The 18,920-nt window shown below is 44.5% G+C and overlaps 2 protein-coding genes across 3 annotated transcripts; one reads left to right on the plus strand and one right to left on the minus strand.

Annotated features, from left to right (window-relative positions):
- Positions 1 to 139: 139 nt before the first annotated feature.
- On the minus strand, positions 140 to 5,014 carry LOC110493596 (rho-related GTP-binding protein RhoU). Of its 2 annotated transcripts, XM_090204706.1 has the most exons (4): positions 4,465 to 5,014; positions 4,098 to 4,156; positions 3,933 to 3,962; positions 1,989 to 3,342 (listed from the first exon to the last, which is right to left on the minus strand). In XM_090204706.1, the coding sequence occupies exons 1-4, from the start codon at positions 4,715 to 4,717 to the stop codon at positions 2,845 to 2,847; spliced, it is 840 nt and encodes a 279-aa protein (XP_090060832.1). In that variant the 5' UTR covers positions 4,718 to 5,014; the 3' UTR covers positions 1,989 to 2,844. The 2 variants fall into 2 exon arrangements, with proteins under 2 accessions (XP_021423633.2, XP_090060832.1); XM_021567958.3 differs by lacking the exon at positions 3,933 to 3,962 and having other exon boundaries at positions 140 to 3,342; positions 4,465 to 4,817.
- Positions 5,015 to 12,674: 7,660 nt separating this feature from the next.
- On the plus strand, positions 12,675 to 18,465 carry LOC110493597 (delta-like protein A). The gene is made up of 11 exons (XM_021567960.3): positions 12,675 to 13,169; positions 13,283 to 13,585; positions 13,865 to 13,925; positions 14,039 to 14,296; positions 15,104 to 15,164; positions 15,301 to 15,431; positions 15,683 to 15,852; positions 16,008 to 16,224; positions 16,375 to 17,185; positions 17,295 to 17,418; positions 17,542 to 18,465. The coding sequence occupies exons 1-11, from the start codon at positions 13,116 to 13,118 to the stop codon at positions 17,545 to 17,547; spliced, it is 2,196 nt and encodes a 731-aa protein (XP_021423635.1). The 5' UTR covers positions 12,675 to 13,115; the 3' UTR covers positions 17,548 to 18,465.
- The last annotated feature ends 455 nt before the right edge of the window (positions 18,466 to 18,920 follow it).

Here is an 18,920-nt window from a genome sequence, read left to right on the forward strand (position 1 = left end):
CAGAATATTGGAGGCATTAACTATGTAAAACAATAGAAATAAGCATTTAATTTATAACAAAAAAACAAGATAGCAATCACTAGGGCCGGACAAAATCAGTGTTCTTATCATTAACTTTATATCAATAATCAGTAAAAGCTTTCATGTTTTCTATCATTATCATACTTTATTTGAAATCCTTTAAATTATTTCAGCGTGCTTCAGAAATATCTCCACTTGCAGATAGTATTTGCCAATTAACAATAATAAATAACTTATCTTGCATCTTTGGAATGCATCTCTAGTGATATGAACCCCGTTCCCCAGTGATCTCTGTTCTCTTTATGGTAAAGCTCCAGCAGCAGGGGGACAGGGTCTGAGTCTTGCTTAGTCTTCCTAGGCAGACGGTCTTGGTTGACATCAGAGCAGGGCTAAGGTGTGATGGCACTCAGGGGACTGGGTCAGCCACCATATGCCCAGCTAATCCAATCCAGGTGGTCCTGTCTCGTTCTATTAGAAAGCTGCGTACGGCCTCCACCGGAGAACCACTACGATTCATCACCACGACAGACCTGACCAGGGATCAGGGAGGAAAGCCATACCAATTGATCTGCAGATTAGAGTCAGATTAGAGTCAATCTGACTGGGAAACTACAGTATCCTTTAGCTGTGTTTGGTTGGGATGTCCAGCAATGTCAACAACTGATACAGGAACTACTTGAACTTGAAAGAGCGATCATTGTACAGTGGGGCAAAAAATTATTTAGTCAGCCACCAATTGTGGAAGTTCTCCCACTTAAAAAGATGAGAGAGGCCTGTAATTTTCATCATAGGTACACTTCAACTATGACAGACATAATGAGAAAAAAAATCATAAAAATCACATTGTAGGATTTTTAATGAATTGATTTGCAAATTATGGTGGAAAATAAGTATTTGGTCAATAACAAAAGTTTATCTCAATACTTTGTTATATACCCTTTGTTGGCAATGACAGAGGTCAAATGTTTTCTGTAAGTCTTCACAAGGTTTTCACACACTGTTGCTGGTATTTTGGCCCATTCCTCCATGCAGATCTCCTCTAGAGCAATGATGTTTTGGGGCTGTTGCTGGGCAACACAAACTTTCAACTCCCTCCAAAGATAGTCTATGGGGTTGAGATCTGGAGACTGGCTAGGCCACTCCAGGACCTTGAAATGCTTCTTACGAAGCCACTCCTTCGTTGCCCGGGCGGTGTGTTTGGGATCATTGTCATGCTGAAAGACCCAGCTACGTTTCATCTTCAATGCCCTTGCTGATGGAAGGAGGTTTTCACTCAATCTCACGATACATGGCCCCATTCATTCTTTCCTTTACATGTATCAGTCGTCCTGGTCCCTTTGCAGAAAAACAGCCCCAAAGCATGATGTTTCCACCCCCATGCTTCACAGTAGGTATGGTGTTCTTTGGATGCAACTCAGCATTCTTTGTCCTCCAAACACGACGAGTTGAGTTTTTACCAAAAAGTTATATTTTGGTTTCATCTGACCATATGACATTCTCCCAATCTTCTTCTGGATCATCCAAATGCTCTCTAGCAAACTTCAGACGGGCCTGGACATGTACTGGCTTAAGCAGGGGGACACGTCTGGCACTGCAGGATTTGAGTCCCTGGCGGCGTAGTGTGTTACTGATGGTAGGCTTTGTTACTTTGGTCCCAGCTCTCTGCAGGTCATTCACCAGGTCCCCCAGTGTGGTTCTGGGATTTTTGCTCACCGTTCTTGTGATCATTTTGACCCCACGGGGTGAGATCTTGCGTGGAGCCCCAGATCGAGGGAGATTATCAGCGGTCTTGTATGTCTTCCATTTCCTAATAATTGCTCCCACAGTTGATTTCTTCAAACCAAGCTGCTTACCTATTGCAGATTCAGTCTTCCCAGCCTGGTGCAGGTCTACAATTTTGTTTCTGGTGTCCTTTGACAGCTCTTTGGTCTTGGCCATAGTGGAGTTTGGAGTGTGACTGTTTGAGGTTGTGGACAGGTGTCTTTTATACTGATAACAAGTTCAAACAGGTGCCATTAATACAGGTCATAAGTGGAGGACAGAGGAGCCTCTTAAAGAAGAAGTTACAGGTTTGTGAGAGCCAGAAATCTTGCTTGTTTGTAGGTGACCAAATACTTATTTTGCACCATAATTTGCAAATAAATTCCTTAAAAATCCTACAGTGTGATTTTCTGGATTTTTTTTCTCATTTTGTCTGTCATAGTTGAAGTGTACCTATGATGAAAATTACAGGCCTCTCTCATTATTTTAAGTGGGAGAACTTGCACAATTGATGGCTGACTAAATATTTTTTTGCCCCACTGTACATGATCTGATATAGGTTAATAAATAACATTGAGAGACTTTGTCAAAATGGCAGACACAAAGTAAGTTTATGGTTTGGCGTTACAGTTGCTATTGGCTGGTTTCTCGTAATCCTCCACAACATTCTCCAATGGTGACCTTTGACACTTGATGGGGGTTACACAGAATGACACAGAGATCATTGTGAAGTCAGTCATTTCATTAGTAGTCTCCCCAGCTACTGGATTTGCTAATTCAAATCAATTCAGACTTGTTGTGCCCTCATCATGGCCTTGGAACACAAAATCTTGTCCTACCCGTAGTTAACATAAATTATCACAAACGCTGAAATTCTGCATTTCATTCATTATCTTGCCAGCAATGATCATTATTTCTAGTGCTTCTCCTATTTAGATATGAAATAATTCCATGAGTCTTTGGATAATACATTTACATTTTCCAACATATTATTGATCCAGGTCTGTTTTCCTGAGTGACAAGCTTAGAAAAATGTAAAATCCTAAACAGCTGCTTGGGTGTTCAATCAATCTCTCCTCCCACACACTCTCCTGCCACAACAACACAGCTCAGCTTCTTCCACCAAGTCTCAGAGAGACTCTTGATCTTATCCGGGGTCTTCTTCCTCAGGCTCTGCCTCTGCTGGAGCTGCTGAACGTTCTCCACTGGATGGATGCTGGCCAAGATGGCCTGGTCAAACGCCTCCTTCAGATTCTTCTGGGTCAGACCCGAGCACTCTACGAAGGACACGGCCCCGATATCCTTTGCCAGCTGCTGGGCCTCCTCGGTGCTCACTGGCCGCTCCTGATTCCTGGCCAGCTGGACCAGCACCTGGACGTCTTCCCTCAGGTCCAGCTGGGTTCCCACCAGGACCATGGGTGCCCCGGGGCAGTGATGGCGAATCTCGGGCGCCCAGCGGTCAGTGGCGTTGCGGAAGGAGGAGGGGCGCACCACACTGTAGCAGAGCAGGAAGACATCGGCATTGTGGTAGCATAGAGGGCGGATCCGGTCCAGCTCGTCCTATAGGAGACAGGAAGGAAAAGGTCTCAAGTTGAGGAAGTGGAAGGGTCAGAGATACCCAATCCCAAATTGATTCTTAGCCCTGACCTTACAGCATACCATGTAGATCTGATTCTGAAAAAACTACTGTATGGTTAGCAATATGGTCCACTAATACTTCCATTTCCCTCTCTGAGTTCAGGGCATTTTGATTATTACACCTATCCAATCCTTTCAGATCTACAAAGGTGCCTATTAAGGAGTAGGGGAAGAGTTGATTTGGAATTGGGCATGAGTCAGGAAGAGCAAGGTCTGTGAGAGTCGTCCAAAAGGGGGCGATAAAGTACAGATAGCCAGAGGGGACAAAAGAAAGTATTGATTCTGGGGGCATGGACAGGAACCTCCTACAGGGGGCGATATAAGTCTGAGGATCAAGGGGGAGGGGAGGCAACGACTATGAGAGATATTCTGCCAGGGGGTGATCACTACTGACACAGGATCAGAGAGGGGAGGGTGTGCAGGGGAATCCCTACAGGGGGATACCAAGACACGGTAGAATGTGGAGGCAACCTATGTTGGGATAAGTGAAGCTATCAGAGAGAACGGCTTACATTAATAGTGTCATCCTCCATCCCCCATTTCTCTCATTTTGAGCAGAGCATGTGTAGAAAGAATAATGTGTTAGCTCTACCACTTACAATAGAATATCCTTGTTAATGTGTCTATAGGTTACTAACACTCATTTAGTGTTGGATTCAAAAACAAATTTGACTCACCTGGCCAGCCATATCACAGAGTTGCAGTCTCACAGGTTTTCCGTCCACCACAACCATAGCTGAGAAGAAGAAGATGGTACACAGATAGGTTATTGATGGTGACAGCATTTATAACTTTGTTCAATGCCTACCTGTCATAGCACTATGCATCGGTGACGTTTACTTTGCACAATCAAAGTATATCAAATAGTAACCTATTATTGATTCAGAGAGATCTAAAAGAACACACAAAAGCAACAAACAAAAACAAGAAAACATTTATAAAATGCAACATGTGGATAAATCAATTAATGTGTAAAACCTGTGACAAAAGCGGTCAAATTAACAATAACTCAACGTGATTTTTCTGATTTCTCTCATAAATGACCTGCAAAGTTGTCGAAAGCTGTTGGAATGTATTCTGTCGGATAACCATTTGTGGTGTAGCTGACGATAAGACTTGTCTTCCCCACCGCTCCATCTCCGACGAGGACGCAGTTCACCTTGCGCTCAGGTACGGAGCCCGACCGCCCACGCGTTGAAAGAGGAACGTCTCTGTTCTTGCCACGCCGTGGTGGTACCGGTGGAGCCGAATCCGAGATCCGACGGGGTTTCTGCACTCTTATATCTTGAGGAAGCATTTTGCCGTCGAATAACTGGCCTAATCCACGGGGAATAACGCTTCAATAATGCCAGAGCCGTCTGGGTCTCTGCACCTTGATATCCCATATGTTGGTTCCCTTCCCAAAGTCGATAGAACCAGCACGCACCTGACTGTCCGTTTCTGTCAGTAAGTCATAGAAATTTAGAGAAATAATAATCCAGGTAAACTACAACTGAACTCGTGCAGTATACTGTAAACGCAAGACTGCCGTTAAATTTCTCCACGCCGCATGGTCTATTGATTGGCATCATCTGCATCTGGTGTGTTAATGGTTGTAAGAGGATTTACTGCGCGCCACATGAGGTGCGGTGCGTGTCCCAGGGCTTTCGAAGTGAAACAAACTAAGATCCTTTGAAACTCTGATCCCCTGTAGTAAATAATGTGATCCACTTTGTCATTTACACAAGTAAATATGGTGAATATCTAAAACAAACGTGTAGACCTACATTGGTCATCTATTTTTTAAGGATAGGGTACACTGAATATGAATTGGTTTTATTTTTTCGTTCAATTTTAGCAACAACATAAGAAGAATTTGTAGCCCAGTCTAACAAAGTTGCATTATCCTTACATGGAGTAAATGAGGACTCCCACATCAGTTTTAACCCTGACACAGGCATACTACAACATAGTGCCTCTTGGTAGACCTTAGGCCTAGCAGAATGGCAGGGATGTGAAATCATGACTGGAGTATTAGCTGTAGAATTGATAGAAACATTGGATTTCTATCACTAGACTATGTATATGCTATTCAAAGTTGAACATATCTCTTAATTAACAGAAAACTGCATGTAGAGCCACAGCAGAAGTGAGTGGGTGTGAGAGTATGCACAGAGCAACAGTGAAACAGGGTGTACAGTGAGGAGTGAGACCAAGTGGGAGTACAGGAAATTATTTACTGCTTTACAAAATCCTGTAACGTAAGAACTATAGTAGATAGAACATCCATTCTCAATCTATTATATTCTAGTTGTAGAGGAAGCCCTTGTTATTCATTTCCACAATATATGTATATGGTGACGGGCATCTCAGGGCTTCATTGTCTACCAGTGCCAGTGATATTTAAACTTTTTATTCAAAGAAGATTCCTAAAATATGCAAATCAGAGACGTGGGATCTTTAACCAGGCGATGACTTCGTTTCATTAATAGGATTAACGAAGAGTCATGGTGAAAAGACAAAAGGTAGCATCACACAATGAGGACTGACGACCAGTCAGCACCCCACTTCTACTAGATGGTACTATAAACCTATCCTCTGTGAACACCATCATCATACAAAGCCACTATTCCACCCTTGGACAAACAATCTTCCCAAAGACCCACAAGCTGATAGACTAGACACCTAATCAGAACCTTTAGGGAGCGCCAGGCGCCCTTTTAAGGTTTGCAGAGCTGGCAAATATATTTACTCAATTTTAGGGATTGGGATTAAGGGGCTCTGGGGCTCTTCCCCCCACACCCTCCCTCCCTCCTTCCTGCCTTCATTCCCTATCTTTATCCCTCCCTCGTGCTCTACCCTCTCACTCTCTTTTTGATGGGATCAGCTGAGCGACGCATTCTCTCCCTCTCTCGTTTTCGCTCCATCTCTCCATCTCTCTCTGTATCCCTCGGGGACCGGGTGCTCGGACTCTATAGTTATGGGCCGCAGCCATCTGTCAGCGTGAGGCGTTCACGCAGCCACCAGAAGGCCACAACATGTGCTGATTTAAATGGAAAATCCAACTTTCCCAGGACAGGCCTGACCCCGGCAGCCGTAAAACCCTCTGTACCCCCCCACCAGCACCATCTCCATCCCCATCAAACCAACCTGCCCCATCTCCATCCTCAACCAGCTATCCCAGTCCCGGCCCCACCCTCCCAAGAAATACTGTCTGCATGCGAATCAGTGAATTAAAGCCCCACCCCTCCTCCTCCCCTGTATGGTGTATGGTAATGACTGTGCAATGTGCAGAGGGGGAACCTTCTTACACACAATGATGGATTTCCACCTTAGCAGCTGATGTTCCCAGGGTCGGACGGGTAGGGTGGGGTCCGGTGGGGTGGGCTACTAAAATGGGTGGGTGGGGTGGGGTGGGGTACTAAAATGGGTGGAGGGTGTGTCTTAAAATTCCTGCTGGTGTGAGAGCTAGGGATCAGCTGATTGGTAAAATTGATTCTAAAGGAAGAGGGGGTGTGGGTTTAGGATAGAGGGTAAGGTGGGGGGGTTGGTTGTCTGTGCCTGTGCTGCGGGACCCTGGGGGACAATGGGGCCAGGGCGGGGGTTGGGGAGAGGGTTGGGGCGGTGAGTGTCACACGCTTTTGCTTTGTGGCTCGGTCAACAGGCGTGTGCCACTGTGTTGTCTCAACTCCCGCGCCTGCTGTCCACCCAGCTCCGGGGATGGGGGAGAGGGCCATGAGAACCATCCCTGGGTCTTTAATGAGGGGCGTGCTGGTTTTTATCAAAGATGGACAAGGCATCATTAGAATCACCATTAGAGCTCCATACAATGGGGGGACAAACTCCCTGAGCTATGGATGGGAATATCATACACAAACGCCTAAATGCTTATATGAGCATGATTGGAGATCTGCTGTACTTTATATTACATTCACTTTTAGGCTATATAACCTCTAATATTGCAGTGAGGAAGACTTATGGTACACTCAATGTCATTTTATAATTTAGTGGATGCAATACGCTTTAGTACTTTTGTTTTCAGTGTTTCTTCACCAGCTGTTAGTCTCAAAGTTTCAAATCAGAGGATGCTTTTTGGGATACACACCATCGTTCCAAAATATAGTTTTGACTGTAAGTAAATGTTCTGTGCTTTTCTAATGTGTTGTAATGGTTACTTTACAAACTTAAATGTTTTCCTTTATCATTTAACTCCATTCAATTCAATGAAAGAAATAAGACAACAGTCAATAGAGCCCTATTATTCAGTACAGCTTCCAGAAACCACGTTATAGCATTGTTTTAATGATTATCTCATGATGTAATAACACCCAAATCATGACTCGTCTGTCTTTACAGACACTCCATTTTATTCACCACAGAGAGAGAATCGATATCACTAGAGGTTATTATGTCATACACCATATCCCACATGGTAGTTTGTCATCATTAACGTTTAGCCAAAAAAACATGTTGTGGCCCTGAAGCCCTTCTAGGAGTCCCTACAAGTCCTTTATTTAATGGGTTCTGCTGGCCTGGCCAGTGTGACCAGAGAGAGAAGCATTGTCATAGTGGAGACTGTGACGCTACAGAGGTGGCAGCTGGCATCCCAGCTTGCAGGCCCATCTCGTCACAAAGGAGGGCCTTCCCCCAAGGGGCAGTGATTTAGGACAGGGGTCTCTGGACAGACCCTGGAGGGAACCCCTTATGAAGAGGACACTGCTTCTAAACCGGCCCCCCTCACCATACACCCTTCTATAGCCCCCCTGCTGGTTTCCGCACCATGTAGCCTAGCTTACCCTCACCCCCCTCCACCTTCCACCCAAGCTCCCCTCCTCCCTCTTGGGACAGAGGCTAATGGTCGTGGTGCAGCAGGGAAGGGGCTGGAGAATTCCTGAGGTGTAGTGCTAACGCTAGCTAGCTATCCACACACAATGGAGAAGACAAGACAACAGGTGTGTTTGGATCCTCTGTCCAGTAGCAGCTGAGGGATGGGGACAGGGCTATTATCGCTATTATCTAGGGCTGCCAGTGGGCTTTCAGGCTACTTTTCCCGCTCATCCTCATAGAACAAAACCCTCCTCTGTCTTTAACCTGCTCCCGCCCTGTTCCTTGTTGTTCCCATCAGCCTCCTCTACTGAACCACAACTAACACCTGCCTGCTGCTGCCCCTGGCTTGGCCACTCCAGAATTACCCAAACGGCCACTTAGGAGATCAGCGTGATAAACTAGGCTGAATACAGCTCCATTGCTTCTCTATGCTTTTCTAGTCAAGTCTCTAAAGCATGAGAAAATCAAATGCCTTGGTGTTACTACTTCAACTTCCAACAACAACAAGATACTTTATATAGCCCCTTTATTACATAGCTACAAACCCCAGCTCTCAAATGAACAGTCTTAGAACAGATTGCATTGCCTGGCCACATGATATTGCTTGTGACAATGCCTCTAACAGAGCGTGTGTCCTGGGGGGATAGGGAGTATTTGGTTACCACACCCTTGGTCTATCCCATTGTGATTGGTCCGAGTCCCAGAGAGGTTGAAAGGGACATGTGTGCATATGTGGGCCAACAACGCAGGTGCCTACATCTGTTCATGGCTGGGCAGATGTCGTGGAGAGAGATAGAGAGTGACGGGAGAAATAGAGAGAGAGAGAGAGAGAGAGAGAGAGAGAGAGAGAGGGAGAGAGACAGAGACAGAGACAGAGAGAGAGAGAGGTGTCACTTTCCCATTCACAAGGTCTCTCTATTCATAGATTGTGGCAGACAATTTCATCCAGATTGCACCGGTTCAGAAATGAGAAAGACTGAAAAAATCTCGGAGGTACTACAAATGATCGTCTTTACAAAACTACGGCCATACTTTCCACATCGTTTTTCATAAGCAATAAAGATCATGCCTGGGGTAGTTCCTATTAGAACTAAACTAGAATGATACAATAATTAATCAGCCCCTATTTCCATGTCATGGTTGGAGTTATCAACACTAAAGAGTTGGGGGGTATCAAAAACCTATTTCTACTCCATGTACTTCACCTCACTATATCTGCATTGATTATGCACTGATTATATCACATATCACCATGAGTATTTGTTGTGTGTGGAAATGTGTCATACAAATGATCAGATGTTGAATTATCGATTTATGCATAGGGCCCGCATATGCTCTGATGCGCCAACGCATGGGCGTTACCCGTGGGGAACGTGGCAGATGTGTTTTTATAAACATTGGCACGCGACAGGCCACTGCTCCTTGAAAAACTTCGACGCATTCTCCTCCTCCCCCTTCCCTCCTCTGTCCCTCTCCCCCTCCCTCCTCTGTCCCACACACTCCCACACATCCCACTCGCGCCACACACACGCGCGGGCGCGTCTTCAGGGGCCACCGCGTAATTATCGCGGCACTCTTCCCCAAAGAGAGCCCAGCACGTACTCAGCCACAACATATGCAAATGTGACAGCAGCACGACTAGGGGGCACCCATGGATTGGCCTGTGCCCCCTTCAAGCAGCTGGCCATAGTAATCTGATCTGGACACAAAGGCCGCGCTGCTTCTGCAGAGTCCAAGGATTTCAGCAGGTAAACAGGTGGGTCAGAAATTATGGAAATGGAGAGAACCCCGACCAGAGAAGATGAGTTGCTGGTATTAGGCCTATATCAGCCCTGATAAGACAAATATAAAGTTGCCCTTCAGTCGCCAATCTTCTTTGTGCCGAAAAATGACCACACAACGTTTATATTTCATGAGACAGAAGCTATAGCCTGGATGACAGTTTGGGAAAAAAATAAACGATTTTGGTCGAACCAATAAGTAGGTGAATCGTGCCAACAGTCTGAATGCTCAGAAAGAATCAATAGTATGTCGATTGATCACTTGGTAATAGTTACCAACCCCCCATTCAAGCTAATCATCTTCTCCACACCACTTCATATGATCGATATCGTGTGATGCGCGCCGTGTTTACGTTCCCATGAGCTACCATGTGGTGTCTACTCTTCGGGGACGAAAACTTCTGGCTTCCCCTCGCCATATGGCCCAGCATAGCCATACCGTTACAGGTTCTTTAACATGCTTCCAGTTCAATGTAGACAGAGCCAGCCAGTGGACAGTGGCATATAGACCCGTGCGCTTGAGGGAAGATGGGAAGGAGGGAGGGGGAAGAGGAAAAAACGACGTTTGGGTAGTGGCAGATGGCTTGTAAGGGTCTGGCCGCGTCTGAAGGCGTGTCGTGGCCCTTCACGGAGAATCCCCAAGGGCTACCCGTGCATTCAGAATCAATGAAAATGGAAGCACAGAGAATGGATGAATAGTCAGACCTCGAGTCACCCTTTTTGTTAGCAGCAGCTACTGGTGGGCAGGAGTTAAACTACAACAGCCCCCTACAGTAGCACTTTAGTTAAACAGTCACCCCCGTAGCCATCATTTTTGGAAAGGAATGAAGGTAGGAAAGTAGAGAAGGGGCATTTTGCCAAACTCAAGACTGAGTGGGTTGGCAGCACACGAATAAAAATATGTATGCGGAGGGAAGTTCTTATGGGTGCCTATAGGGGTGGGTTTTGTGCAGTGGAGAAAGCAGTTTCTCATGTATAACTACTGCGCAGTTTATTTGCCCAAAGTGTTCCATATGGAAAAATGTTGGGCAGTGGTTAGACGCATCATGCTGTTTCTGGGTCATTGCCACCGAGAAGAAAAGACGAACCCAAACTGAATGAACTCTACTATAAAAGTTATTCAGAGGCTTTAATGCAAAAAGAACGCCCTTTCTACTGTGAAATAAATGTGAATGATTTGCGTAATCACAGCACAGCTGTCACATCACAAACATCACAAACAACACCGATGTATTCGTTCTGTCTATAGGCTGTTTGTGTTGTCAATAGGGATAGAAAACAGGTACAACAACAACAACAACAACTCTGGCTGTTCGATAAAAGGGCATTTAAACCAACCCGACTTGCATATTTTAGCAGTGACGCAATGTATCTGTGTATGGTAACTATGGACCTCAGACCATGGCTATTATCCAAAAGAAAATCACACGTATAATGAACGACCTAATTAAGAGAGACCCCTATACCCCACCCCCACTCTGCCTCCCGTTACACAAAAGTAGGCCTACTTGAATAATAGTCTGCCCTAAGTTTGGTTCAATAAATAAACACATCGTGGACACAGAAATAGAGTATTCATTGCATATGCGAGCAAAGAGGGAAAACACAACTATATATTTGACCTACTGTTTGAGTTTTGTTCAGGAGGGGGCTCGTTCTTCTAAATGTTGGGTACATTGTAATTGTGTGCGGATAGCGCCGCGCGCCCAAGGAAGCTCACTCGCTGTATATTAAGGGGAGAGCAGGTGCTGCGGAATTACCATACAGCTGAGCGCACAGAGAGGGAGAGGGAGAGCAAACTTATTTCTTCAGCACACAATAACAAAGTGCCCTCAGGGCGGCCACGCGGATGTCTCTCTCTCGCACACACTCACATACACACACGTGCACGCACGCACACACACGCACACACCTTTTCTTCACTTCACAGAATGAAAAAGGAAAAGCGAATGAAAAACTGTGCCCATACAAATGTTTTTTTTTCTACTTTACTTCACCACACACCCTTGCCAGAGAATGTTTTCATTACTCAATCCTTAATTCAAAGTATTCTATTTTCCCACAACTATAAATGGCAAAATGTTTGAAGAGGGTGGAGTTATGCTGCACAATCAACTGAGTCAGGGTTTGACAAATACACTACGCATGTGCCATGCATGTGCCACATATTTAGGCTTTTTCAGAGCTCTCCCTGAAAATGTTTGAAAAACATAAATGTTGTTTTCTTTCCTGACATAAAAATATACAAGTTAACTACCCCATCTAAATAAGCTTAAACACCAAGTGTAGGCAGATCTGTACAATACATTACTGTGAAATACTGATATATAGTTATAACTGAAATCTGGTTTAAACTGGAATAAATAAATTGGCCATACTGTTTTGTTATTATGTGCTATATTTTTCAATCTTTAATGTTGTGGAAAGTGAGTCATTCCAGGACAGGTTGATGAGACAGTCCCATACAGTTTGCTGGAATACTTTGACATTCCTCCATTTTCAATTTTCTGACCCAATACTAGCTTGTGATTTGAGACGATGGGGCTTGGAGAGGTATCCATTGTGATCCCCTGAGCCAGATTGGGGGGGGGGGGGGTAGCTCATTTGCATCTTATTACCCTAGCATGCGCCAGCCCATATAAAACTGGCGGCAGGCGGCCTTCACTCAAGACAGACGCACAATTCATGTTGAGGAAAGAAGGAAGAAGGTGGCGGGGAAGTATGTTGGATCAGTGACAACTCTTTCATTGGGATAGACCACGTCACACAAAAGCAATTTCCTACATTTGTTGCCCTCTTCGTTTCAACAGGCAACAAACTGTCAATTTTTTTTTTTTTAATTTTTGGAGTGGGATTATCGCATTGTAACGGAATTTTGAAGACAGTTCAGGGCAGTTCCAATATCTATTTTGGATTATCTTTTTGTTTCTTGGACATGAATGAAATCGGCGTGGCTGACACCAGAAACTGATGAGAATACCTCTTAAGAGAAGAAGCGTGCTCAATGATTCATTCCCAGAACATGATTTGAAAGGAGGCACATTGAGCCTAAATTGAGCTGAGTCGCTCCAATACTTTTTCCTATTTATTTATTTGTATTTATTTAATATGGGGCGCGCTATTCTTCTGACAGTTGCGGTTATGCTCGTCTTGATATGCAAGGTAAGACAACTACACAACACAGTTACCGTACTATTCAATTGATAACCATTTCAAGATTTTATATCACAGAGCCTATGTTAATGATTGTGTAATATATACAATTATTTCAACAGGGTTTTTGTTCAGGAGTTTTCGAACTGAAGTTGCAGGAGTTTTTGAACAAGAAAGGGGTTCAGGGCAACATGAACTGCTGCAAGGGAGGGTTGACGTCGGTTTATCAGCAACAGTGTGAATGTAAAACGTTTTTCAGAATCTGTCTGAAACATTATCAGCCAAACGCATCACCAGAGCCACCTTGTAACTACGGCGGCGCTATAACGCCTGTTCTTGGGTCAAACTCTTTCCAAGTTCCGGAAGCCATGCCTGACAGTTCATTCACCAATCCCATCAGAATTAACTTCGGTTTCACATGGCCGGTGAGTACTCTGCCTTGGGTTAATTCATAAACAAGTAATTAATATAAACCTCTAGTGACGAGGTCTTTAAAAATCCGTGTGTACAAGTTGGTTCATTTATATAGAGTGGTTTATTCAAGACTAAACGTATACATAAAAATGTTCGTCTTGTATATGTTTGTATTATCGTCTCGAAATGTTATTTTACCTTCTAGTATAGAGAACATGTTAGATGGGCCTATCTCGTTCCCCTTCTCCGTTGGCCACCTGTCTTATGATGCTATTTGTTTATGTCCTCAGGGGACGTTCTCGCTCATCATTGAAGCTCTGCACACCGACTCCAAAGACGATCTTTCAATAGGTAGGATCAAAATAAACTGTCATACAGTTGTTTGGCTTTACGTGGTTTGAGGTCGAGGATAACTTACATTTACACACATTTCGCTAAAGTTCCGTTCTCATTTCCATCGGTAGAAAACCCAGACCGTGTTATCAGCACAATGACCACCCAGAGACATCTGACGGTAGGAGATGACTGGTCTCAGGACCTGCATACGGGAGGAAAAACCGAGTTGAGGTACTCCTACCGCTTTGTCTGTGATGAGCACTACTATGGCGATGGCTGCTCGGTATTCTGCCGCCCACGAGACGATGCCTTCGGCCACTTCACCTGTGGAGAGCGCGGAGAGATTGTCTGTGACGCCGGGTGGAAAGGCCATTACTGCACAGAACGTAAGTGAAACTTGATGTTCAGGTGTTTTTGGGGAAATATTTGACTAAATATGATTGTTATTCATGTTTACATATAGGCACTTTTTCATGTCAAATAACATTATTATGGTAGCTAAATAGACGTTACTTTTTTATGTTAGGTGGCGTGGCTATAGACATTTTAAAATGGAGGCAACTTGTACGAAAACACCACGCGCCCACACACTCCCACACACACACGACCACTTTATTTATTCAAATCGGGCGGAGGAAAGTTTTCGGAATAATCTCACGCGTGCCATAAATTTACATGCTACGTCCGATTCGTTACTCTTGGAGTGGGTTGGCCGCTGATTGGCTTATGCGGGTGAGGTATTGTTTGAAGTGGGCAGCTGCGGGGAGAGAGTAGACAATGTAGCAGCTGTCGTGCACTGGCATCATACTCACCAGCTGTCCACTCTTATCTGCCCCAATCCGAGACATTAGGGGGAGTTGTGTGCACAGAATGAATAAAAGAGTTTTGACCCACAGCGATGAAAAAGGGGCCTATACTGAAAGAGGGATAGCGAGAGAGAGTTTGCTGTGTGCACCCTCCCATTGTCTCTATGCACTATGTTAAACGGAATATTCTTCCACCGTGATAAGGAGAGTGTTTTTTTATAGGTAAAACAGCTAATGGGTTTAGTTGCTCCCCCTTTTAATGAATTTGTTCAGATTTAAGCAATACGTTTTTTGTTGTTGCTCAAAGCCAAACTTAACAAAGAGCATATGTGTAAGAAGTGTTTTTATTTTGCCATGGTTCTTACCCCATGTTTGTCTCCTTTGTAGCTCTCTGCCTTCCAGGATGTGACGACGAACACGGATTTTGTGAGAAGCCTGGGGAGTGCAAGTAAGTTAGAGAAAAGACAACTATGATTTTCATGTATTAAAACACTTTCTTAGTTAATATTTTCAGAAATAATCTGTGAAATAAAGAGAAATTTGAGTGGGTTTCTAACCAATGTGTTGTAATTATTGTGTGACAGGTGCAGAGTGGGTTTCAAAGGGCGGTACTGTGATGAGTGCATCCGTTACCCAGGCTGCCTCCACGGGACCTGCCAGCAGCCGTGGCAGTGCAACTGTCAGGAGGGGTGGGGAGGCCTCTTCTGTAACCAAGGTGAGTCCTACTGGAGAGAGAGGGAGGGGAACGAGAGGGATGGAGAGAGAGAAGGGGGTGAGAGGTGGATTTAGAGAGATGACACAAACAGTGACAAAGAGATAGTGTTGTGAGAGAAAATGTGAAAAAATGTAAGAAAAAAGCGTGAGAGTGACAGAAAGACATTAGCTGGGCTGCTGCTGTTGTTGTTCTGCCATATGTTCCATTGGGACTAATGGACTAATCCACATGTGCTGCTTGTCCTCCTCCAGATCTGAACTACTGCACTCACCACAAGCCCTGTATGAATGGAGCCACTTGTAGCAACACTGGCCAGGGGAGCTACACCTGTTCCTGCAGACCGGGCTTCACTGGGGATGCTTGTGAGATTGAGGTCAACGAATGCACCCTGAACCCCTGTCGAAATGGAGGAAGCTGCACTGTAAGTACTGTACAATTACATCATTGTGTTAAAATGTACACTCAATTACAACAAGGATTTGGAAGATGTGGGCAATCACTGTTGTTGTGATGGTGATCTAATGCATTTTGGAGGAATGCATTTGTTAAGCTTATGTTTCAATCTTTTTCTCAAAGGATATGGAGAACACGCATGCCTGTGCTTGCCCTCCTGGTTTCTATGGCAACACCTGCGAGCTGAGCGCCATGACTTGCGCCGATGGTCCCTGCTTCAACGGAGGCCGCTGTGCCGACAACCCTGATGGCGGATACTTCTGCCAGTGCCCCACCGGCTACGCTGGCTTCAACTGCGAGAAGAAGATTGACCACTGCACCTCCAGCCCATGCTCTAATGGTAAGGGCTAATTGAACAACTTACACAGATGTGTTTTCAGATCTCAATTTGTGTACTTTTTAAAATTTAAACAGGTACCTTTCAGACTACAGCCTGCCCCCACATTATTGACCACCCATTAATTCCCAATCGCTCTGCCTCTCACACTAGGTGCCCGGTGTGTGGATCTCGTCAACTCCTACCTGTGCCAGTGTCCCGATGGCTTCACAGGCATGAACTGCGACCACACTGGCAACGAGTGCTCCATCTACCCCTGCCAAAATGGTGGTACATGCCAGGAGGGTCTTGATGGCTACACCTGCACCTGCCCCCCGGGCTACACGGGCCGCAACTGCAGTTCTCCCATAAGCCGCTGTGAGCACAACCCTTGCCACAACAGCGCCACCTGCCACGAGAGGAACAACCGCTATGTGTGCGCTTGCGTGCCTGGTTACGGTGGCCGCAACTGCCAGTTCCTGCTCCCAGACCATGCAGCTATCCGAGGCTCGGAGATCCCCTGGATGGCGGTGGGGTCTGGGACAGCTCTGGTGCTGCTTGTGCTAGCAGGGTGTGCAGTGCTGGTTGGCTGCGTTCGCAACAACGTGCTGCGTGGTAGCCAGGGCGACGTCAGCGAAGGTGAGACCATAAACAACCTGACCAATAACTGTCACCGGGGTGATAAGGACCTGTCGGTAAGCGTCGTAGGGCTCGGGCCACAGCCAGGTGTCAAGAACATCAATAAGAAAATGGACTTCGGAAGCGATGCCGACATGGACGGACCATCGCCGTCGTGTCGGAGCAGCTACAAGAGCCGCCACCCGCCGGCGGACTATAACCTTGTGCATGAGGTGAAGTACGAGCAGGTGGCCAAAGAGTCGATGCTGAGCTTGGAGGCCTCAGCTTGCGAAGAGAAATGCCAAGCTTTGGACTCGAGTTTTGAGTATGAGGAGTGCAGAAATAAACGCAGCAAACATTTAAAAAGGTAAAGAACACACAATAAGATAATAGATGTAATCATAGAACATGAAAAAAATCAAAAAATCATTTGAATGTCAGATGACTAATATGGATCTTTGTCTCTCTTCCAACAGTGACACATCAGAAACTTCAAGAAATGAAATGAAACTTCCAGAAATGTCCGCATGTGCAGACACCAAGTACAAATCCGTGTTTGTCATGTCGGAGGAGAAGGACGAATGTATAATTGCAACTGAGGTGAGTTTGAATACTTCACTTCACTTTTCCTCATTTATAATTGTTTGATAAAGTCACTGCATTTCCCTACGAGCTTTGTAAACAACAAGTAATGCCCATTTTGTTTCTGTCTTGTCTCCATAGGTGTAACGCAAGCCACCAATAGGCTGTCCGTTGCTCATTTGCTCTATGGGAGAGTTTTTATACTCCTTTAAATGCTGCTCTAACCCTAGGGGGAGGTGTCCCGCCTTGAGACTGCTGCTGATACTGAGACGTTTAACTGATATTCAGAGTGAGCTGGTTCTCTACTGGAAAATAAGTGCAGGCCTGTGGGTTAGGAATCGGTGGGGCAAAACTTTTTTACCTTTCAAAGCGACCTCAAGCAAAGTTTTTATAACGAGATCGAAAAATGGACAAACCGTCATGATAGAGGTGATGTACGATGTCTTCGGTTTCGGTTGTAACAGAAACGTAGGTTTGAAGTTTTTGCAACATTTGCACCCAGCCCTTTTCTTTATCCCCACAAGCTGTTGCTGAGCACATGAACTGCATCAAAAGGTGGATGTTTGGCCATACTGGCCTGTACAAGGCTGTTAACATGGATTCTGATCCAATCTCTAGACCTGTGAGGACTGTACTACGTATACTATATCACTGTGTAAAACTGAAGTGTGTTGTTTCAAAGCCCCCCGAACAATTTATGACATTGTATTGATTGTTTTTGGAGATGAAAACTTTGTTAAAATCTTTTTTTGCTTCGATACGGATTTTGTCCATTTGTAAAAAATTAAAATAAGTTGTATGATTAAAAAAAGACGTATGATTTAAAGTTGTATAATTTAATTTAATTTAAGCATTTTGTATTATTATTATTTTTTAATTATATTGTATATTTGCTATGTTATGAATATTTAAATACATTTTTTAATGCTGATATTTGCAAAGGCACTTCAGGTCAAGGAATTTGTTTTAAAGAAATGTTATTTAAAGTAAGAGGGATTGTACAACATTTTATTATTGTTACTGCCTCTGCTACTGTTTTTTAATGAATAAATATAATTGAAAGTACAACTTTTTTGTGTGACTGTGGTTTTGTCAGCCCATGCCTAGCCATTCTTTGGGTTCTGTGAGGAAAGTTAATCAGTAACATCTGTTGTCTACCCCATGGTGGGCTATTCTATGCCGATGCTGTTGGTCACTGCCAGGAGTTTCCGTGGAGACCAAACAATGTCCCCACGCTTGATGTACTACTCCGATGGAAAAATGTGATAAATGCAAACTAATGCTTTTTTTAAAACATCCTTATATGACGCAAGAAACAATGTAAAATATTGATGAATGTTCAGTTCACAACACTGACAAACACCCAGTTTTTCTTGTTGAATATGCTTTATAATACATCTACTATAATATTTGATGATATCTGTAGTCAAATTCTTCAAAAATCAGATTTTTTTACTTCCCCCATTGATTCTAACATTTTTATATTTCCTACACGTTTGATTCCTTAATAGCCCAGCGAA

This window comes from Oncorhynchus mykiss, chromosome 17, assembly GCF_057628025.1.
Source record: "Oncorhynchus mykiss isolate SJ-2025 chromosome 17, ASM5762802v1, whole genome shotgun sequence".
NCBI classification, from domain to species: domain Eukaryota; kingdom Metazoa; phylum Chordata; class Actinopteri; order Salmoniformes; family Salmonidae; genus Oncorhynchus; species Oncorhynchus mykiss.